Source organism: Betta splendens, chromosome 9 (assembly GCF_900634795.4).
Source record: "Betta splendens chromosome 9, fBetSpl5.4, whole genome shotgun sequence".
NCBI classification, from domain to species: domain Eukaryota; kingdom Metazoa; phylum Chordata; class Actinopteri; order Anabantiformes; family Osphronemidae; genus Betta; species Betta splendens.
In genome coordinates, this window is record NC_040889.2 from 16641855 (window position 1) to 16666579 (window position 24725).

The following is a 24725-nucleotide window of genomic DNA, read 5'->3' on the forward strand; positions in this document are numbered from 1 at the left end:
CAGGGCCCAGACATGGCACTTTCACTGAGCCCCCCACTTATGGCTTATGACATGCTGAGGAAGCAGAGCTGCCTTTGTTTTGAATGGACTTGCATTTAATGGTGGCAAAGTGAACTTTTCAATCTACCAGAGTGCACTTCAGCCAATAGTGTGTGTGCCTCACAGCACAGTACTGGCTCGTTCTGTATGGACTCCTTTTGGTTCCTCTGATCCACGCCTCAAGCTGCTGAACGCACGGTGCCGCCTTCCCATCAAGATATAATGGGAGCTTATGTGGCTCCACACACACACACACACACACACACACACACACACACACACACACACACACACACACACACACACACACACACACACACACACACACACACACACACACACACAGGGTTTAGGATGGTCACCAATCATAATGCAGGCTCATGTACACATTCTGTTCCGTGGATGTGAAAGGACTGCTGGCTTCACGGGCGTCGGGTGTGTCTGGAGCATCAGCTGTGAATGGCAGACAAAAGGCGGGCTCAGCTGTCCAGGGGGAGCAGCTTCAAGTGACTGAGTGAACCTGCACACGCAGTGCACCTGACCATCGGCGCCGCTGTGCTCTCGTGCCTGCGACTCCGCCTGGCGCACATGGACGCAGTCCCGCAGAGATTATCCAGTGTCCAAGTCCAGTGTGCAGCCTCAGTGATCCCTCGGCAGCGCAGGTGCCAACCTGAACCACAGTCTGAGACCTAATTCTCCCTATGTATACACATGTTTACTGGTGTCATAAGCTCTCAGCTGTGTTCTTCCATTTCACGAGGACACGACTATACGAATGATGTCCCAAAAATACTGGTCAGCTGCTGTCGTCTGATTGAGAAAAGCAAAGATGTGCCAAGAATTATAAAGCAGCTCTGAAAAGAATTTTGTTTATAAGCATGATTGACTTAGCTTTACTATACTTACTGTATATAGTTTATACTATAGTATAGTATTATACTAATGCTTCAGACGTCTCATCAATCCAGGCTCAACTGCAAAACACTGGAGGGATGCTCTGCACCTGTAAGGGTCACAGGCTCACTGAGGCACTGAGGCAGACAACCACCCACCCAAAGGTCATCTGAGGTCACGAAGGACCCATCCCCAACATCCCATGTCCTTGGAGTGGGACAACAGCCGATGCACAAAGAGGCGGATAATGTAACCTGGCTGACCCATGTATTTGAACCCGGGTCCCAGCTGTGAGGAAACCATGCTAACATCCACACCAATATGCTGCCCACCGGCCTGGGTTTGGACAGGTAATATGATCACAGAGTACCCACCCAGTTAGCCGAGCACAGACACCACAGGACACGGGGCTGTTACCTTTCCCCATTTCCTTCAAGTGCTTTCTACGCGAGCGGATCACAGCTCTCCTCCACACATGGCGGAAGCGTTGCCCTCAGAGCGGAGCAGCGCGCTATGCAACCAGAGCACTTCCACCCCCAACTCATTTCCCCCGGCCTCTCGGAGCCACCAATCCACAGTCCACTCGGCGGACTTCATTATGGCAGTCGGCCGTTCTGCGACTGGCGTCTACATGGGCCAAACATAACAGCCACCTCTGCCCCCGCTCCTCTCCAGTTTCCTTGGCGTCCACCGCACGCCTCCCCCGCTGCTGATGTGGACACAGATGCCGTTCACTTCCTGTACGGCGCCGTGAGCGTCTTCCGTCCCTGAGCTGCTGCGAGCAGCGCTCCACACGCCGCCTCCTTCATTCTCCGTGCTGATTGAAGACCACACGGCCATGCTTCCATTGAGCTTCCATTTACCGGTTTTGGGGCTATCCTCCAGCCTTTTTAACCGCACTAAGCACAGCCACTACACAAGTCTCATCCTTCACAGAAACACCTTTGTCGTCCATGTTTAAAGCGGCCCTAGTTTTGTTATTTGTGGACGTCTAAATAAGACTAACCTCTTATCTTTGGGCATTCAACGAAATCAAGCACTAAATTGTCCCCACAGCCCTTTCCCATGTCTGGTAGGACCCTTTCACAGTATGAGCAGTCCTTAAGGAAATTTCCCATTTACAGTCTCTGAACAACCACTTTGATGTTCGCCATCGTGGCCTTAGAAGAGGTAATTTTACAGAAATGGCTGCAATAGCTGCAGTTGTAGTGTGAGGCGATCTGCCTGCAGCCTTGATCTGTCTGCACTTGAGTATCACTGGTTCAGCTCTCAACCAGCTCAGGTCCCGCCAACCTGGTTGAACCTTCGCAAAATGCTGGCAGCGTATTCAGAATTCAAGTATTCCGGTCTCACTACCTCTCCACAGATGTGCCTTCTTCGCTCCGCTTGAACCATGTCCACTCCATGCTTCGCCATTGACACAGAGTCCTCCATCGACAACATCTCCATCTCAAACCGAGTGCCCCTCATCACATCAGTGTGACGGTCTACGAATCCTCACTACAAACTATAACAAAACAGCCAGGCAGAAGCCCAGTGTGTTCAGTAGTGCTTCCTTCAACTAAAAACACATGCTATGCAAAAGTGGAAGCAAATAGAGTCACCGCATTTATGTAGTGCAGCTCCAACATGTTCCCTAGACAGCTGAGATGACAGTAATATGAAGAATTATGAATTATAGATTATGGGAGGAGATTAACATACACATCTTGTTCTAATCATTCTGACTCCATTTATCAGTAGAGACAGGTCTAAAGGTTCATGAAGCAAACATTAATGGTACAGTGTATTCGTTGGTTTACATCATTTCCTCATAGAACCTGTTTAGACGTGATCACGACTGTGAGGTCTGACAAGCATGAACAAGCGGAACGTTGTGCCGTGCATCCATGTGGTCACACACCTTCGGTGCAGGAGCTTTTGTACATAATTACCGGTTTGTTACGGGGACACGTTTTGTTAGCTGACAAATTATTTCAAGGAAGGAGCAAAAAGAAGAAAGCAGACTGAACGGCAGCTCGGCAGATGAGATAGCAAATGTCTAATCCTCTCCCAAAAGAGCTTAAATAAAATAACTGGGAGTGGGGAGGACAAGACCAAAGAAAAATTGGAGCATTGTGCATTGTATAAGCATCACTGGGCGTCTTTGGTCCCGTCTATGAAGTGAATTTAACAGCTGTGGGGATTAAGGAGCAGTCCATCGTACATGGCCCAAACTGCAGGGATTAGACTGAATATGCTCACTCTTGTCTCTGGTTCATTCCCGTCGAAAAAAAATCAATAAAACATGATTTTACTACAACAACAGAGGACGTGAGTGTGTGTGTGTGTGTGTGTGTGTGTGTGCGTGCGCGTGTGGGAGTGAAGGTGAGGTCGTAAAGGCAGATAGAGAGAATAATACCTACATAGGAAGAGCGGCTCCAGAGGGAGGGAGGAGCCAGTTGCCAAGTGCTGCTACCCACCACTGCAGTTTGCTGAAAGCTCCTCTTTTTTTGTTTAAGATGCTTCAGCTTTGCTTAGAGTCATGCAGTGACATAGTACATTAGATTCATGCAAACTTTGTCAGTAAAGTGAACAAACTTGGCAAGTCTCACTGGCAAATAGCACTGTATGATTTGAAAATAAACTTATATTCAAAAACACACACACACACACACACACACCTTTAAACTGCTTTAAACCCCTGGTCACGCTGTGTTTCCAGGAGAATTCACCAGCCGCAAAACAAACACCAAAACATTAAGGCAGCTTCAACATTCAGGTTTCCTGCAAAACCTGGGTTTTTAGGTCCGTACAATGTGGGAGCACCAGTCGGAAACAAACATCATAATCATCAACAGCATATTTTGCATCTTCATGCATGTGCAGGCTGTCAGAACCTTTCTATTTATAAGACCGAGCTGCCAAATCTTATTATGCGAGTGAATGGAAGCTTCGAAAAAGAAGTTTGGATGCAGAGGCGACTATAAGCTCCCAGGGCAGCGCATGATTAAAATTGACTGCTAATAAAGTCAAATGAAGTAGTGCTGCACGAGAAAACATTGAGCTCATGTAAGATCATGCCCCTACGATCCAAGTGGAACCTTCAACAGCCGACTACTAAGCTGCTGATCCGAAAGTAGCAATGTACCATTACGCCGTATTAGATGTCAAGTAATATATACATATATATATATATTTATATATATATATTTATAGCTGCTTCTGATTTCACAGCAGCAGCTGTTTAAAGGCTCTTATCTCCATTTTGTGAGCATTGTAGTTGCACTATAATCATTCCTCATAGAGATCCTCTAATAGCAGCATGTCTAAACAAATCACTGGACCAGCGGATTCTAATTACAGATGTTTCATAGACTGCTCTAGACTTAAATAAGCCCTGCACAACTTTGATTATAAAGTTGCACTCTGCAATGTCAAGGATCCTGTTTTCTTAGGGGGAGTGGTTCTGAATATGTTAAGCTAAACAGCAAATATGCAGAGCTTTTCCCAGCTCCAAATCTGCAGCTAATCCACTAAATTACACCTGTCACTAGAAAGTTAGATTTATTAAAACTACTTCCTGATCCGAGCAGGAGAAGCCATTAAAGTACACAAAGGCCTTCAATCAGCACTTAATTAACACAGCAACCTTTTCCCTAAAGCTGGCAATCACTTGCTTATCTGCCAGATTAGTTTAAGGACATGCATATAAAAATGACCAAAACAACTTTGAGGCTGTGGGAGGGGGGGGTATGCAACATAAATAAGACGAGAGCAGGGAGGAGAGGCCGGAGAGACAGCGAGAAGAGGATTATGCAACAGCAGAGGAAGACTTAGTAAAGTATTACTCTACTGTAATAATCCAAAATGTAAATGACCACCAAAGTTTGCCAATTACTGTACAATGAATCTAACAATAGCATGTTACTGTCAGGATCCAAAAAGTGCCATTGGAACATATATTGTAGCAGGAGACAGAGGGAAAGAATATGAGGTGGGTGTGGCTAAAGACAAGGGGGCGTGTCCAAGGCAAGGGGCGTGGCTGGAGTGTGGGAGTTGTCCCAGCCCAGGGATACTAACTAAATCAAAAGTGCTAATTAAAGATATTTGATAACAGGACAGAAGTGTTTACCGAGGTAAATGAATTGAGTAGAACAGACGCTGACCTTTGCTGGTCGTAGCTGGACTCCTTCTTGCGACAGTGCAGCGTGACCACCCGGTGGCCTTCGCTCCTCACGTCCTGGCTGACGATCCACTGCGTGGGGTTGCTGGGACGAGCCCCAAGAAACGTCACGCCCTCCTTCAGCTTCACTCTGCGGAGACACAAACATACGAGTCTCTGCTGTTACTGACTCAATGGCGGCACATGTTCTCATCACCCAGGCAGTCTTGTCTTCAAAACGCATCGCAGCTGTTGTCCTGGTTTTGATCACACTGTCCTTGTGTCCCAGGAGAAGAACTGGCCGTGTTGCACATGGGCGTCCCACCAGTCAATTGCGTAATCAACACACACACACACACACACACACACACACACACACACACACACACACACACACACACACACACACACACACACACACACACACACACACACACAAAAACAATAGTAATTTAAATTCAGAATTGGCGCCTCTAAACATTCTGATAAGGTTCATTAGGTTTTAATAAAAACAGACTCCCGACACTCAATGTGCTGCTTTCTGAGTTTTCTATTTTACTGATGTGAGCGTGATGCACCCGTCTCCTTATGCCACTCCCCTGCCTCCATCCTCCCGCCACCTCCATCAGTAATAGATTCTCTTTTCTCCGCTTGAAAAGGACACTATGAAAAGGTATCTTTGACTGTAGCAAAATTACAGCGCCAGTGTCCTTGGCTCAGTGGGCTACAAATGCAGTAAAACCAAGTTTAAATCAGAATCTCCTTGTTGTAGAAAGATTCGCACCATACTGAGAATGATCTAAGGTGGAGGTGTTGACATAAAATACATTTAGGCTAATGTACTGTAACACAACGCGGTCAAAGGCCTGGGTGATCTTGTCTGAAGGCGACAGTGAATCTCTAGGACTCGAGAGAAAACTAAATTATAATAGAAGGCCCAATCACTTTCCCTCTCGAATCCATAGCAGGTTGGCAGATGAGCCCAAAGATGGGAGTTTGCTTTCATCTCGAATTTGTTGCTGCACTTTAACATGCACTATGTGATTGCCTGTCTGTACGCCAATGAATATGTCTGCCCTCTCCTGTCAGGCCCCTTTCTTTGATGTGGTGTCTTATCATGTTGTGGAGGAGGTTATACGCGAAGTGAGGTGATATGACAGATGGTGTGCGTTCCATCTCTAGGAATGAGCATAAACACTGCATCTAAGGGTCACTGTGAATGTGTGTGTATTCAGTATGTCTCCGTGTGTGTGTAATCATATTTTCAGAAGATGTCTTTTTTGCCAGCTGCTTCCCACGCATTGTGTGTCTCAGTGAAGGCCTACGGACATCTATAGATTTTGTTTGGTCCGACCATGAGATGAGGCTAAAGCGTATTTTTGTGATAACATCTGTGTCAGTCTGGGTCATACATTCGAGCTGTCGCTTGACGGACGTGAAGAATTACAGATCACAGTGTGATAAATCAGAGCTCTCCATTTTCAGTACATGTAGTAAACACTGTAGAAACTCTGTAGAACTACACCAGCAAACACACAGTTTATGCACATGGTTTGATACGACTGGAGCATTGACATATCTTTTATTTGCTCATGATTATGACATTCGCCTCCAGTGTGGTTCACTGGAATGAGGAGTCGTCCAACTAGGCAGGAGCAGAACAAATACACACACAATTATCCATCCAGTGTCTTCCACTGTCACATGCTGCTCAGAAACGATCCCCCATCTGTCTGGTTGCCATGGAGTTGATGCTGGTTACACTGACTTTAAAGTCAGCTAAGGGAAGCGATTAAGTGTGTGACATGAGAGGGAGTCAAGTACAGTAATTTCATTTGCTAGCAGGACTAGCGGGAATTCAAAATAAATGAATAACTGAAGAACTGGGCAGCATGTGGCACCAACCTGCTAGTGGAGGTCAGATGTATTTTCCAAAGGTTGTACAGTACATTGTGGTTTCTAAACCTGATGAACTATTACGACTATATAACAGAGTACAGATTAATCCTTTGAACATGCTGTTCTTTTCCTGGTGATATTGAGATGTGCCTCCGAGGTTAGTTATTTAAAGTCCAATGCCACTTCATTGCTGGTTTCAGCCTTTGGATCACTAAAGATCCCAGTAATGAACAACATCCCCCCCAAAAATGAATAATGACTCCACAGTTGTTTTTAGAGGTGCATAATGTGTTTCTTAAAATATAGGTATTCAATTACTATGAATGTTTCATGGGTTTTATGCTGTACAGTAGTTAAACACAACACACGCACAGAGCTCTTTGGGCACCAACAGTAGCATAACACTCTCGTCTTGTTTCTACACTTGAGCGGCTTGACTGGATGTCTTTCAGTGGCTTCCAGTGATGCTACAGGACGTTTGAAGCACATTTGAGTGTCAGAGGGGATTGTCATCACTCCACAGACCACAGCCCAGCTCACAGAGCAGTTGTTGGCTGTGGTTTAAATGTTTTATATCGACCTAATGGGCAGTTTGGTCCAAGCAGTGTAGGAGAGCCCTGCAGGGCCAATAGAAGGTACAGAATGACATCCCAGGGACGCTCAAACCTCATGGTGCTTCATGGAACATTAGGACTGATTGAGAAACTTGGGCAAATCTTTTATGTTTATGAAAAGACAGTTCCAAATTTCAATTGTCATGAAACAGGCTGATGAAAAATGACTAAATCACATTTTATTCCTGTTCGTTTAAACGTATCTCCATCTAATGGCAGCTGGCTCGGATCAGCCAACACTGCTCCTCTTTCTTCAAGCAACCGATCTCTTGCAGGTCATGAAGGTCACTCAGGGACGTAGCAGCAATTTCGCTGCTCGCATTCACTATACCCTGTAAGCCATTCTTTGTTTGACAGAAAGCCCTGAGAGCAGATGAAGTTAAAAGCAAGAAGAGATTCAATAAAACAGGGTGGTGTTAAGAATGAAAAAATATGGACCAGCTGATATCTGTGTTTTACATACAGTACCTGCAACCTGGGGCTCAAAGGAGAGCGCAATGATCTCCTTTGAATCCGATATGATCAAATCTAAGGGTTCTTAAACTTGAGTCTATTGCAACAAGGGCATTGCAGATATTTACTAAAATCAATGTCAGCTCTTTCCGTTTGGCTGTGAAGATTTATACCAGTCATCAAAATACGCAATCTTAAAGAAGCTAAACTACATGATTCAAGTTGAGGTTGCTGAGAAGGTACATACAGTATACTGTACTAACTGTATCACCAGCCAATGTTAAAATCTGGTGACCATCATGATGACTTGAGGGAAAGTCTGCGATTCGGGAAGGATAACAACACGTCCATCAGGCAGCAGATCACATTGTGAGTTCACAACATGGGGCCCGTTTGAAGCAGAGAAGCCAATAAAAAGCAACTGAAGGCCATCAGGAAGTTGAAGAAGCGCATTAGAAAGCATCCCAGTGGCGCTGTTCCTCAGCTGGCTTTATGCGGCCACTGTAGCTTTCCTCTCACTGTCCGTCTCAAGGTTACGGCTCTCCCTCCTCATAAATGAAAGAGGACGCCACGCTGCTGCTGCTGCTGCTGCTGTGGAGCCCCTCGGTCTCTCAGGTCCTTCGCAGAGTCACGGCGTTAAAGCCGCCACTGTGAAGGATTTCAGAATGAACGCTGGCATGTACTTCACAAGAGGCGAAGTACGGGTAAAGGATGAGGAGCAGCGTGAAAATACATCAGCTAATAGGTGAAAATTACAGTGGCCGCAACTTTTTCAGAACTTTCGGGCTCGCTGGAGAACTGGACAAGTCGTCATCAACGCCGCGGTAAGTCGCAAGGACCTACGTAGGTGCAGGTAGTACAAAGGCAATCATGTCACTGCGACCCTTTCCTGAATAAGTGGAGGAAAATCACATTGAAACTGCTGTGTTTTTGTCCTCTCATTCCTTTCCCTCTCCTGACTCTGCTTCCTCCCCCTCTCTCCCTCCGCCTCAGACCCCACTGTATGCTTGGACTCCTCAGTGGCTCCCCTAATAAATAGTGATGAGATAAGTAGGAGAGATACTTCTCAGCGGGGCAGTGAAAGGAATAAACATTTCCGAGGGAAATCCAATAAGGTCGAGCCTGGATGATAATGGGAGTCCCCGGTCAGTGGTCCGTGTCCTGTGGTCGGGGTCTGCTCTCCAGCTACCTCTGCTCGGCTCCGCTCTGGCTCCGTCAGGCCTCTCCTGGCTCACATGCATCATGTAGTGCGGTGACCTATTCTGGCCATTCGTCTCTGCTGAGAACCGTATGCATCCACAATCAGCCCCCCCCCCTTCAACAAAACCATCCGGATTCCTGTGCCTCCCCGCCTACGTGAACGCTGTGCCACGAATGCAATGTCTCCGTGGGGACCGAGGCGGCGACAGGAGCCGCAGTGCGGGGGAATAGCGGGAAGACAGCGGGAGGACGGCACTTTGCGGCGGTTTGTGGTTGGCGGCTAATGGAACAGCGCCTGTGAGCCGTAACTGCTGTGAGCTCAGACAGTGGAACATACACAGCGCCAAACGAAAATAAATCAGGCCAAACGCCTACACCGCAATCCCAGCGCGACGTATCAAAAGCGATTCATGTTATGTCTGCAATGTGCTATAACACATGGAAAACTTTCACAAAGTCCTGAAACATAAAAAAAACATTTACTGACTCCACAGATTGGATTTTTGTGTGTCTGTGTTCTCAGTTGTGTGTTTATGCTGCACGTGGACTGTGCGTTTCTTTGTAGCTCCACTGGTAAAATGGTCCCAAACACGGCAATTTGGTCCAAGACTTTGATCCAGACCAAAGCAGCCGAGCCAAGTGTGCCAGGAGTTGAATTTGATACAGTAAATATTCCCTCAGTGCCTAAAGGATACATTTTAATGACTCAAAACTTTATTTAAAGACATTTCTGGTCATATAATGCTTCCTAATGACTCAGTGACAGCAACGCTGCGGGTTTGTGCAGGATTTTTCTGTGGTAGAGGAGCATCAGTGCAAACACACACTTCCATCCTAATGCTTTAAAGTGATCTGCATCAAAACAACCCCATAGGATACGCAGCTGCTAGCATTGTTGTCAGGATTATAGGTTGATATGGTCTTAAGGCGCCAAAGACAGAAGCAACGGCGTCTCAGAGTTGAAGGGGAGACAAAGATGCTGTGTGAAGTGATTTTAAATCAGAGATTGTGCTTCTCCTCTGAGCCACAGCAGACACGCGGCTCATATTGATGTGACTCAGTATGACTTGCCAAGGACATTATTTCTGATGCCCCTCTGCAGATAAACATCCATATACATGGTCAGAGAATCATATTTAAATACATTGACTGATTGAATAATAAAAATATCCAGGAAAATCAGAGTGAAACACTTAAATCCTGTTTGTATGATCAAAGTTTTCATTAACGGTGTTTCAACCAATAAATTATTAAATGATTCCTATTCATTCAGGCTGAGCGTTCAAGGAACAGATTGAGAATAGACCAGCATCTCTATGGAAAAAAGTCTGAGATCCACTTTAAAACACAAAGACATCACTCCAGACAAAATTTAAAATCACACCGAGCACCTTGCAGAAGTAAATCCTGCCTGAATAGAGCTTTAGTCTTGTTTCTCTCAAAGAGAAAAGACGCAGTACTGTAGGTGACGCCACCAGCAGGTTGGAGTTGAGCTAAACGCATCGACGGCGAGGGAGAAGACGGGCAGAAGAGAAGGTTATGGAGGAGGCTGAGTGATGGAGTCTGTGTGTTTGCAGGCGCCGAGCGTGACTGTGCACTCTGCAGTTACTTGAATCAATCTGTCACGCCGCTCATCTCCACCGTTCAGCAGAGAAGGAAAACAGATGCTCTGATACAATGGGCTACAACAGAGCCACATTAGCAGGGCTGTGTTTGTGCAGGAGCGGCGGCTCGGGGCTCCCGGCATCTTAAATCATCGTAAAACTTTAATGGCCGGACTGATTCAAATGTCCCTTTATGAAAACTGTAATCTAAGCACGGGGCTGGGACAGCCTTTCATTGTCTGCCGGCTGTCGGCGTGGTCAGGTAAACAAAACACCCTCACTCTATCAGCCTCACATCAGCCTTTTCTCTCGCTATGAATTATTCATTTGCGTTTCTCCCCGTCTTCTTTTAAAGCAAACTAATGTCAACATAAATTGCGAGGCCGCGTTTAGAATTCCCCACATGCCGCCCTGCCAATATTAGCATTTGTTACAGCATGTCGGCTCCTGGGCTGTTTAGTGTAACGGGGGCCGTCGTGGGAAGCGCCGCCGCACGTCACAGGCCAACGTGCAGTAAAAGAGCAGTTTAAAATAATAATAAGCTCGGGTCGGACCGGAACGTGGCTTTTAGTTACTGTACGTGTTGCCGGTGGAGCCGCTAAGTGCCGCTTACACGCTCTACCTCGTGGTACCACCTAGTAGCAGTCGCCCCCTCCCACGCATGTTAAAAGGCACATTTCACTGGCTTTCCATTTCTGAATCACATAGCGGAGACTACAGAAGTACCCATTGTTATGCTGAGTGGCCATAAAGAGAGGGGGGGGGGCAGTTTGCATGGAGATCTGTTTGCCAATTACGCTGTCTTTTGTGCAGCCGCGGCACGAGCGGCGCGAGAGGGACACCGACAATCCCACACGCCCAACTCACATGACTGCTATTATGCAGAACGGGTCCCCCTAATTGGATTTTCACAACATTCAAGAGCACGGCAAAGAAAGAGGAGGCCGCGCAGGAGCAGAAACAGTCAATACTCGGAAGCGTTCGCGCCGCTTTTCCCGTTTCATCAGATAAAAATGTTTTTTAATCAGACCAGACCAGAATTTATGGCAGAGAACCCAAGAGCGCCCGGCGCCGACTGGGTTACTCCGAGGGCTCGTGGAAAAGCTCTTGAAGCCTGTGAATTGCGCTATCATCCCTTGTTGAGAGATATTAAAGTGTTTGCGAGAGCGTCTGGTTTGGAGCGAGCAGGTAGTGGCTCAACAAAGGCTGCTGGAAGGCGCGCGTCCCTGAGAAGCGATGTGGCCGCGCCGCTCGCGCCCCGGCGTCTCATCCCGCGTCACGTTGCCGTGCGTGCGCATAATCCGCAGAATCGTGCGGTTTCGCCGGTGGATTGTACCGGATCCATAAACTGGCAAAGAAGAGGAATTAAAACAACAAAAAAAATAATGCTTCCCACTCTCGACTGCCACTGCCAACTGGGGGAGCGCAACGATGAATCTCACAAACAAGAGGTGCAATTATTCCATGTTGACACAGAAAGGAACGCTATTGTCTTACAGATTACATGTTATTTCGAAAATGTCAACAACTCTCAAGTGGCTGCATCAAATGCTCCTCTCTGGGCCAGAGAGCGAGCGAGTGAGCGAGTGCGGAATTCGAGACCTGAGTGACACCTTCCAGCACGGTTCCAGTCGTCCCGTGGACGCGGTGGCCTGGGGGTGTGCGGGGGCGCCGAGGTGCACGATGGAGCCGTGCCACCGGATCCTTCAGCGGCGCCGCTTAGCATTCAACATGGCGCTTGGCTTCTTCACCTTCCTCCAGAGCCTAGAGGTGTTTACACCAGCCAGAAGCTTCCTGCCTCTCATTTCACCCCTGTCCCCACGCGTCCTCTCCCCAGGGGTGTGTGTGCGTGCGTGTGTGGGTGCGGGCGTCGGTAGGAGATAAGCTTTGTGTCGCGGCGGAGGCAAGTGACACCGCTTCAACAACACGAGGATTTAGCCGGCGTACAGAGAACTAATGCCCCGCACGTGCGGGGAATCGCTGATACACACCGGCGCCCATCTGTTGGAGCGGAGCTAAACACGAGCGGAGCGCGCGGACGCTCACGCTGGTGGAGACACATTCACAGGGAGCGCACGCGCACACACACACACACACACACACACACACACACACAGAATGAGGTAATGAACAGTCTGCTGCAGTAAACGGCCCCCGGCATGGCTTACTCTAATGCTCACAAAATTGCCTTTAATTGGTGGAAGAGAATAAATCAATGGAAACCACGTTTAGAACACTGGCGAAGGGGAAGAGGAGAGGAGAGGGCAGGGGATGAACACGGCGGAACACAGGCCGGCATGTGCATTTCAGATTTAAAAACAGGTTTAAAAACAGGTCGGCGCATGAAAAGCAGCTTTTCAGAGAACTAGCGGACCCAGATCTGAGGAGGCTGCAGGACCAGACCTCCCCACGCTGAGTCGGTAAGGCCGATAAGCAGTGGGGAGGCCTCAGAGAGAGTCAAGGCCCCCGGGGGCCTCCGGAACTCACCGCCGCTTTGATAAGAATTAGCCGTCGGCCCGTGGCCCTCGTCTGATCGACACCGGTCCATCCGCGGCGCGCTGACCTTTACAGGCGGAGCGGCGGAAGGACGGCCGCCCACCTCCCCCACAGATCAGCACACTGGGACATGAAACAATAACGGCCTCAGAAGCTCGGTGGGACGACACAGCCAGGAGTTCGGCTTCTCACAGACACACGGGGGGGGGGGAGTGTGTTCCAGCCGCAAAAAGGTGATGGCAAAGAACATCAAATAGCTGGAATTACGAAGCCGCGCAGGAGAGGGACAGTCCTTGGCTGAAGACAAATCAAGCGGAGGAATAGATTGTAATCTCCTGCATGTCACCGTCTCCTTACGAGATGTTCACATAATGAAAATTGCACACTTTCCCTTCAGTTACTCCCACGAACTTGATATGCTTTAAAATATTCAATTTGCAGGCTCACCAGGTAAAATCCATTAAGACAGCCGGTAATGTCGATGGAATTAGGCCGGCTCCGTATAAAACATGGATCCCCTGTTCCCTCGGCTGAGCGGCTCCGCTGGCACCTTGTTTGTAACCACAAGGCAAATGGGATTAGAAAAAGACTAGCACTAATGTAATGACACAACTTTTCAAGCCGTGAAAAACACAGAGCGCCGCTAACGGCCTCGTGCAGGACAGAGAGCAAGCATCGCTGTCTATTGGGGACTCACGTCATAACAAGTCTCTCATCCAACCGCTTCTTGTTTGTGTATTGAATTACATTGAATTATGGGATCGTGACATCTGTTGGCATCTGGAACGTACACTATGAACACGGTCAAAGATGGCCACTGCTTGTGTGTTTTAGCTCAGTGGTTCACTGTCGACTGTTAATTAAGAGATGTTGAATGAAAGAATTGACCTTGACCGACTTTGATTGGGTCCAATGAAGTCAGAGCAACAGGACTACAGTAGTTCAGGAACAACAACAGGCTGTCTTTGGCTACAGTAGGTTCCAATCGTCCTCTTCTGGAACATAATGTAAGGAAATATTAAACTCTGTAGCTCTAATACTGTAAAATATAATATTAGTCTGTCAGCGATGTCTGATGCTTATGAAACAATTATTACCATATAATTACAATGTGACTCAATCAGGGAGGAACTGATAACCATCAGCCGTGTTTTTCTGCATTTCGAACAGGACGACCTCATGGAAAAGTGACACGGCGCCGATGACCCCTTGTCACACGGCACCTCGCAGTGAGCGGGCGCCGCTGACAGCTATTACATGACTCAGAGGTCCTCTGCAGAGTTCATTATCAGCCCAGCTGGAGGCCTGCGCGTTCGACAATGCCCTCCTCAGCCGTGACTGACAGGCGCCACCGCCCGTGACAGGCCAGGTGACACTGAACCGAAGTGGGCAGCGGGAAAGTCGCGTCCTTGTTCTCCACGAGGAGCGAGGACAGCTGATAGACCCATCTGTCAGAGCAGCGGCCGAGAGCTCTTAAAGCAGGAGGCCGTTTCCCGTCCCACCGGGGACGAGGAGGCTTCAGAGTCTGCGGAGTCATGGCTGATGCCATGAAAAGAGCACAGGAGAGCATTCACTGTGAGTGTGCGCTGTGCGGGTACGAACGGTCCTGGTAGCGGCGCTGGGAACACGATTAGAGTTGTGTGACTGTATTTGGGTTAGGTTGGTGTCAAGTTGGTGTCCACGCAATTCTACGAATGAATTTTGTGAAATGTGGTCTCAAGAAACTCCAGGTTTTAAAATCCCATTAGTTCTGTAGCTCAGTCAACTTCTACATATTACAACTACACAAACGCGAGTCGCAGGGAAGTTGATGCTCAGCACATCGATGAAATGTGCCCACAGACACTCTGTCCAGTTCTGCATTTTACTTTGTGATTGAGTTTAGTTACTGCCGAAGAGAAAAGGTGAAGAGTCAACTGTTTCATTTTGCATGAAATATTTTAATCCAGTAATATGAGATTTTACTCTCTTTACTCTATTTGCTGCAGCTTTAATGAGTATTGGTTCTCCAGCTGTCAAAATAAGACTAATTTGAAATTCTCAAACACTGCAGAAACAGCCAAAGGCATGTGTTTTAGCTCACCTTTAGAACAAGATAATATTGCTTTTAATCAAACTTACCTTTAACACCACTCTGCTATGACACAGGTGCTGTATGTCTGTGGGCTGAGCATCTCAGATCAAGAGAAAAGGCAACAGCGTGAGTAGGAGGGTTGAGTCCAGCCCATCTCTGTAATAACAGCAGGACTGAACACTGGACAACTATAGAGATCAATGCTGCCGAGTTTTAGATGGAGTTTTAAGATGCTAAAAATAAACCCACAGGTCGATTTAAGTTACAAAAGCTTATGCAATGGATCCTAGCCTGCACGATGCCTTCACTATATACCCAACTCGTTCGGGTCAATACGAAAACCCTAAAGGTTCAAATACATGCACGCTATTTCCAAATAAAATCCAATGCTGTGAAGCAGCCTCCTCTGGACTCTGCAGCACAGGCTCCAGTGTCTGTGCAGAGCCTCAACTATGCACATCAACATACACTATACATGCCCGGCTTATCATTCAGACATTATTATTACAGACAGCTACACACCGAACTTATTCGAGCATCCCGTTACACGAAGCCTACTTCTCCAGCAGTCTGTCATCAGTCGGCGCACGCGGCACGCGGCGACATCTATTAGTAAGTGCGTGTCATGTTCTGTGTTGATTAAGGAAGCACATTAACTGATGCTTATTTCATGGCTAGTTATTTCATTGACGGGCGTGTGTTAAAGAGGCTGATTTATGACTGCCTGTCTCTGATGGCTCAGTGTCACCATGGGGCTGAGAGATGGGGAGGAGGGGGGGAGACCCCCCCCCCCCCCCTTCCACCTCCTCTGAAGGTTTGGAAAACAGTACAGTGCTGATATTCTTGCAGTCTCTTGGCTCATTTTTCCAAAATGCGTCCGTTCCCTCTTGTTTTTCCTCCTTCCTCCCTGTCCGACGTTCAATTATCATCTCCAAACACAATCACGCTTTGCAGGTACACTCACGAAAACGCACACAAGCAAACACATCCACGCGCTGTTCCCACTTACTGCTAAGTGCGCATTACTGGCCGCACGCTTCATTTCACCTTAGCCAAGGCTGTTTACTCGACACACACTGCGAGCTAATGAGACTGTGACAATTAATACCCCTGTTTGCACAGCGCCGATGCTGTCGCTACTAACACGCCCGTGACGAAGTTCCTCGCGGCGCCAGGAGGGAGCTCTGCAAAGACGGACCGGTACCAGAGGCGGTGTGCTGTGACCAATGCTCGGGAACAACAGGCGGGTCACGGAGGAGACTCGTCCCAAGGGAGCAGGCTGTGCCTGAACATCTGCATCGGGCCAGTTTCTGTTTGCAGGTGATACACGGATCAAGCCTTATCGTATCATAGCGACCTCTGGTTTTGGTGTTATATATAGAATTTCCTGCACAATAAAAAAAAAACGCATGAGTTGCTTTGTTTAGAGTGTCTTTTGACATCAGCTGATCGGGTTATCCTGAGCTGTCTGTGCCGTCTGCCGGGGTCACAAACGCCACGGATCCGAGGGCACGTCGGTCCCAGCGCTTTGCAGCGTGAGAGCAGCGCCGCAGCTCCTGCAAAAAGGATATTGTGGCATTTTAGCAAAGCTCGGGAGGATGGATATAGCTGACACCGGCGTCCTCTGCTCAGCAGCGAGGAGATGGGGACGTCACACGGCAAATTGCCGAGAGAACAGGAAAGCTGAATCCTGTGAAATTTGCATTTTAACAGCTAGAGTACACAAAAGTGTCAGGAGCCACTGCTATACAAGATGATACACTGAAAAGCAGGATGGTATGGAGTGTGTGTGTGTGTGTGGGGGGGGGGGGTCACCTGAAGGGGGTCTGACTCTAGTAAAAGCAGTTGGGCAGCAGAATTCTCCTGAGGAAACATTTCCTATATACGTTCTCATTTTTGCACCAAACTTCCTTCACTGGTCACAAAGATCCACAGCAAAAACCATCGCTCTGAAACACTTACATTCATTCTGTAGCACATACCACACACAAACCTCTTCCACTTCAGCTGGGTAAACTATTCTTTGCAAAAATTTGAAATTGTGTTTCCAGTTTCCAAATCTGTTTTTGGTTTTACACAGTTCACTGACAAATAATGTTAAGAATCCTTTAGAGCCCACGTCGATAGAGTTACACACGTTGCTGTGTAGCTGTAGCTGCAGACTTGCAGCTGCGCTCACGGCTTAAAAAACCTTTTTGGAATTAATTTTAAATATCCCTGACATTAATAGAAGGTGAAGGCTGATGCTACTGTAGCTAAGAATGTGTCTATCCTTTAGAATGACACGATGTGAAGTAGGTAAAGGTCAGTGTGAATCCACCAATTAGTTGATTATGGACAGAATGGCGACGGCTACTATGGACAGACCTGCAGGCGAAACCGCGTCGTTTGAGAGGCTTCAGGTCAATCTGAAAATGTTTTGCCTGCTGAAGGTGACGACCGTGCATGAGTTCTGCAGCCGCGCTCTGCAGCAGTTCCTCTGGTCAGATGGGTGTGTCATGATGGAGACCAATACATCAATTATGAAAACCCTGCAGGGCGTTGAAGTGGCCTAAGAGCCATCAATATGTCAGGGACAGCATTTTGTGCCATTAACCTTTGTCTTCATTGTTCTGAGATTTATTGATTAGGACACAGAACTAAATTCATGACCAACACTTTGCTGTAGTGGCAGAAAATAGGGTGAAAAAACACTGCTTGTTTTTAATCTCAAGTTGTTTTTTCCTTCATTTATGTTTATGATGGAACACAATGACGTCTTATGAGAAGACGCCTCACAGAAACACACACACGCGTGGTCACGGTCGGTGTCCTTTTAAATTTTAGGCCAATTCTTTTACACGTAATTCACTTTAATGTGATCTTGTTTTAAACGACTTGGCCCATGCATCACTTACACTGGTTCTGTAAAAACTAGCCTACGAGATATCCTATTTGTGATTATTGTTATTCAAGCCCAGAGAGGTCTGAACTCCGAGGAGAGAAGTGATCAGAAAATCCATCATCACTTTTCTTTACCCTCAAGGTGACATCTGTGTTAAAAGAGCTGATCTGAGCTGATACAAAAGGACTTTCAAAAGCCATTACAGTGGCTTTTATTGAAGGCGTGTGCACGTGTGTGTGCGTGTGTGTGTGTGTGTGTGTATGTGCTTGTGTCCTCTGTAAAAATAAGCAGTGATTGTGAAAAAAGGCTCCTCCGACGTCTCACCGCTGGGAGATAAACAGCTAAACCTTCACCCTTCTTTATGAAAAGCATGATGTCTTTCACGCTGGTGGTGACACAGACTGCTCTAATCTACTTACGTAAGCTTCTACGCTGATCACGGGGGTCAATAAGCCACGTCTTTTTTACCCGCTTGGCGTGTCGTCTATTAAACCGCAACACTTTTAGTTGGAAGATGCGTTCTGGTCACTGTGTGCTGACCCCCTGCCCCCTGGCTGTATCTGATGCCATGCCGGAGCCACGTCCCTGTGGTCGGCCAGCTGGTGTAACCCCCCCACCCCCCGGCTCCCTCGGCCACCCTCTGTCACCAGCGTGGGGCAGCTATCTCCAAGTATCAGCTGGAAATGTGATGGATGACAGGTGGAGGGAGAGCGAACAGGGCTCCTCAGAGGCCGTCAGACTCACTCCAACTACCCATTAGTCTTCCATTTAGCCCGACGCTGGGCCGGCCACGCTGATCACACACACACACACACACACACACACACACACACACACACACACACACACACACACACACACACACTTGAATTTCCTGGTCAATGATGAATCTCTAACCTTCCTGCTGAAGGATGGACCCGCCGTCTTCGTGCACCGGGGAGAGAGAGGCCACCGCGCTTCATCTCTCCAGTCTTTAGCCACTCAGGCCCACCACTTTGCCTCGCTTCTCCTTCCCCACTGTCAGATAGCGCCTAATGCTACAGGAGGAGCTGTCATATAGCGAGAGTCTGTCTATGGCAGATATGAGGACAACACTGCTCTCTGACCAATAGTCACATACAGCACGAGTGCACTGCAAAAAGCCAAACTGCAGTGAAATAAAAGAGTAATTCCGACTTGTTTAAGTTGACGGGTAGAAACTCGGGGTCAGCTGTTTCAGTAAGTTGTTTTCTTTCGCCGTGGTGCCGCTGGGCTTGTCAAAGAGTCCTTGTTGCGTCTTGCCACAGATCGGCTGGAAATGTAATTTTGCAGCCTGCTGGGTAACTCATAGGTTCATTGATTTGGCCTGAAAGATCAAGGAGACAGCAACAAGCAGGAAAGAAAGCCTGGTGAGAATTGATTGATGGCGCCGATCGGGCCCGTTCTGTAGCCCTAACAAGACCCAGACCCCTGACATCTGCCCCGGAAAAAAAAAACACTCATGTTGAACACAGAAACATTGACATTGAAGGCACCAAATGAACAAGTAAAGGTCGTGACCTTTGGAAATGCCAGACAGTTGAATAACATAACCAAATTTGGAAGTGCATGTAAAATGCCAGAGTTTAGCATGTGAGTGGTCAAATCTGAAGGCGCTGGGGTGAAGGCGAGACTCGCTGGACATGTTGATGCACGAAAGCTGGAGCTGACTTAGAAACAATAAGTATAATGCTATTTGGTTTGTTACGAGAAAGCATCATCCGCTGCATCACTCATTCGCAGTCAAGTGCAACATCTCATTGAAACAAGACGCCGGAGCGCCACTCAAGCCAAATATTACATTATCCTGCCGCGAAATTCCTGGAATGAAATCTGATTTTTAAGTAATTATATGTTTTATCTGCATCTTCCTCTTACAAGAACAGGGTCTTCTCCGGTTGGGAACAGCTTCTTCCTGAGATTATTACGGGAAGAATGGGATGAAATGAAAAGCAGAGAGCTCACATTTGAATAATGCCGAGCTCAGCGGGGACCGAAATGATTATTAAAATAATTCACCTGCCAAGACAATTACATATAGTACTGTTCAAAAGTTTGGGCTGGCCTCTAAGATGTGCTGGCATGGCTGTGGGGTTAAGATCTTTGAGCCCTTTAAACTGACAAACCTGCATTAGCACTGCAACACCAGATTGCTGTTTGCAGATAATGGGCCTCGATGTCTGTCTACAGATTCATTTTATTATACTTATATTAAATCAAGACAAATATCATGCAGTGGAGCCTAATCAGTAATACTGCACTGTCTGTGGAGTGATGTCCACTTACATTATCACACACCTGTTGGTAGAAAGCACACACTATGTCACGCTGAGATGTGTGTGCCCGATGCTCATCACTTTACTCCACATGAAAGCATCCCAGCAGTATTAGATGCATTTCTGTGCCGGCAGTGGGTAAACTGGTCAGCTAATGGTCACAGCAGCCTGTTGCTCACTGGTTTTCTCCAGCACCACAGTTCATACACTGGAACACTGAGTGAACCACAGCAACCTACAGTATGTTGAACAAACTGCCACGACATGTTCATGTTCTGCTAGTGATGATATTAATGATATCATTTTTTTTGGTAAGTAATTGTGTAGTTCAAGTTTGAGAAGAACAAGTTAGAATGAACCATTTTGAACAATATGTGCATTTATTTGATTCTTGAGCGGCGCAGACAATAATAATGTAATTATAATTATAATTACAGTAAGTGTGTTGTGATTTGTATGACATTCTCCATAAAAACATTTTATGCACAATAGTTCAACTAGTTTTTTTTTAGTTCAGCATTTTACATTCTTTCATTCCTCAGCCTACACTAATGAAGTCTGACTCATGGATAACAGCTACTGTACAGATGTGTTAGAGAGAAGTGGAGACTTTTACTTTTCACATTACATAAAAAAATATGCGTCCTTATTCCATCTAGCGGTGAGAATCCATCGTCCATTTCTCTAGCAGAGCATCACATACTGTCATTTTCCCCAAAACAACATGTTGGAAGTGATGAAGAAGAGTAACGCTGTGAAGCTACAGTATTTACTGATCACCCTTTCCCCGGTGGTAAAAGCACAAGTTGGTAGCTACTGTATAAAACCTATACAACATGTCTGTGTTCACAAATTAATTAGATAAATTAAAACATGTGAAAAGCACCGTAACGCGCAGGCTTCCCTGCGTCCTGAGTCACAGATTGTGGGCGCAGTGTTCCGAGGCCACTGAACACTACTGTACAGCAGCAAATCAGTACAGGAAGAGGGACAAATCGTTCCTGCTGTATGGAGGTATAATGGCACTCTGCCTGAAATCATTGATTTGATGCAGGTCTGAGGGGCGGGAGCTGCACTGCGGTCTGTGATTACAGGAGGGTGTGTGTGTGTGTGTGTGTGTGTGTGTGTGTGTGTGTGTGTGTGTGTGTGTGTGTGTGTGTGTGTGTGTGTGTGTGTGCGGATGCTACTGTACAGCTGTTGCTAGGTACATGCTGTGTAGCCCTGATCTGCGGATACAGACAGTCTGATGTACGCAAAAAGTGCAGACGAACTGCACGCCAATGTTTGAAGAAGTCAGAGGACATCAGAATCAGGAGAGAGGTTACATGTGAAGTGTGGGATTGAAAAGAGGAGCTGGAGGCTGAATAAATCCACCCTGAGGATAATGAAATGGTGCAAACTCTAAATACCAGATGCCACGAGAAATATCTTTGTTTCACTATCACAAAAGCACATGAGCCAAGTGTGTGGGGTTAAATCAGAGGAAAGATGCGTACAGTAATGCCTCCCTTCTATTTTTGCCTTTTGGCTGGACTTCCAGTGCTTTCTAGAATTTGAAATCGATACGGAAATAGAGCAGATACTGATTATGTTGGTCCCGGTAGAGCGTGTGTCCTTGGGTTTTCCGCACATTGTACACCATTATGCCTCCTCAAAAGCCGAATCACTGAGTCAAATTAAAATAACACGACAGCCGTGGGAATGGAAATTAAAGCGTGCGATAGGAGACATTTGTCTCTTTCAGCCGAGCGCTGCTGAGAGGGCGGCGAGTCGTTGGGTGGTTGCACAACTCGGAACTTTCCAGCGTGATAACGACCCGACGCCATCGCTGAACATGGCAACGGGGGTCTTCGGGGGGCATACAGTAAGGGACGGTTATGACCTGGGCAATCTGGGTCCTGAATGGAATCCAACAAAACACCTTTGGTGTAATTTAGAGCAGAAGGCAGCAAAAAAAAAGTGAAAACAAAAGCCCTGCAGCCAAACGCAGCTGCTCTAGCATTGATGTGTGAAGAACGGCAGAACACCTCCGTGCAGGAGTGTTCTCGCTCATGCCCAGGAGGATGTAATCTGTCATCAAAAGGTATCCTCTCCACTATCAGCTGCAGTTGGTTCGTCATACAGTAGCTTGATTCTTCACATTTCATTCTTCTTGTGTTTGCCTGAAAACACAATGAAGTTGTACTGTAGCAAACACGCGGAATGTGTGATTATTTCTGCTTTTGGTGATATATATAGTGTGTTTACTGCGGCTGTGTCCTCTATATGTGGCAGAACAACCTTTTATCATTAAATCGCTCCTTATCTGACTATCAGAAGGCTGTGGAGTGGAGTGAGCCCTTGAGAGTCACCGCGGTTCTAATTCCTGACTCGCATTATTATTTACAGCCCATAAGAGCAGGAGCGTGACTGATTGTGATAAGCGGCCTTGGTGAAGAAGAGCGGTTTTAGACAGTCAGGTATGGTGAGACGTAACACAACCAGTTGCAGGTGAACATTACTGTTCACAAATCAGAGTAATGACGCCATTCAATTTACTTTTATTATGTTTCCTACAACAATCAGATTTAATCTGTCCTGTGCACATCCTGACTGCTAAGAAGATGAGCGTCACTGGGGCCTGTTCTGTGATACAATCAAGCTTATGGACATTTAAGAGTAGAATATTAGGCATCCAGAGGATTGTAGATATACAGTTCTGTTACCTCGGTATACAAGACATCATTTATTTTAAAATGCTATAATAATAAATGGTCATTGATTCAAAAAGACAATTGTCAGGACACGGCATGGACAACCATTATAAAGCCTGAAGAATCCATACAATATTGACCATACATTAAGCATCAAAGTACAAACTAATGGGGTCTGGCTTGGAGACTGTAATTAATAATGAGAAAGGTGCTTTGATCGTGTTTATGCTTGGAACGGGATAAAAGAATCAGGGGCAAAGAAAGTCTAAGGATAACACTGGGGACGGGAGAAGCTGACCCAGTAATTAGCACTGAATACCAGATGGAATGAATTATTGTAAATTAATTCAGTCATTCCACAAAGAAATCATTACCAGCGCATGTATAATGTAGAGAGAGGGAGACGTATTGTTATCTCAGAGGGTCTGGTCCTTGTCAATACGCTGTGTTCATCAGTAGTAAGAGCTGAGCCGCTGTTAACCTTCCAACGCGAGTTTGGATTGCGCACTTTTAACAGTCAATATTTAATTAGCACGTTGAGCGTACCTGTAACAGTGGATCACAGTGTTTCCAATGGGGAAGCACTGGAGCCAGGTGAAAAATCTATGGAATCTATGGAAAACAAATCTATGGAAAACAAAGGTCGGATCTTGTATCATTTGCTTCAATACATAAATGAAGGAGGAGGGGGGACAAAGGTAAATTAATAAAACTTACTGGAAGTGTGTGTGAATGTTTCAGATCCAACCACATCCTACAGTATGTCTCTTCTTTGCTCACGTTAGGTTTGTCAAACAGCAGTAAAGTAGCCGTGGGTAGTTTTACAGCAGGACACGGTCCTCACCACAAGGCCGTAAAGACACAAGTGGGATTTATGAACGCTACAATGAACACAAAGCAAAGTGTTTGATAGTGAGCTGCACCGGACCACGTGCAGATGCTGCTCAGCCTGGACGGCCACGCTGTCCCAGCTGAGGGTCCGCAGCGGGTCAAGCGGTGCTGCCAAGGTGGGCCTTCAACCGGCCACAGCTTTAGTTGGCTTCATTTCTGCAGTAAAACAGTATCACAGCATCTACTTGACATTTTTAACCTCTTCCCCAGAAATAGAGTTCATATTGGACATGTTGCTGCTGCAGGTTGCCAAACCACACTGAAACCTCTCAGACTGAATATAAACAAACTGGAAAGAAATTTTTCATAAGATCTGACAAGATTTACTTAATGCACGTTTGGAACAGCTTGCACAGGTACGTTTAGTCTTAATCGCCTCTATCTGGTCCTTCTTCTAAATGAAGAGGCCGTTTTAAGGTAGCGGTGCCTGCCAATGAATGACAGGGCATTTTCACAGCCCCCCCCCCATAGGAACACCCCAGTGGCTGCTGATTCAGATCCTGTTTATAGCCACTGACGAAGGCTCTTTAATGAGATTGGGCTGCA

At 46.7% G+C, this 24725-nt stretch overlaps 1 protein-coding gene across 1 annotated transcript in view; it reads right to left on the minus strand.

Moving 5' to 3' along the window:
• Positions 1-24725, minus strand: part of si:dkeyp-14d3.1 (transmembrane protein 132C) — an 85034-nt gene that overhangs the window by 37425 nt on the left and 22884 nt on the right. Inside the window, exon 3 of the mRNA XM_029160718.3 lies at positions 5082-5228. Within this exon, the coding sequence (XP_029016551.1) occupies positions 5082-5228 (147 nt within the window). The remainder of the gene's footprint in view (positions 1-5081; positions 5229-24725) is intronic.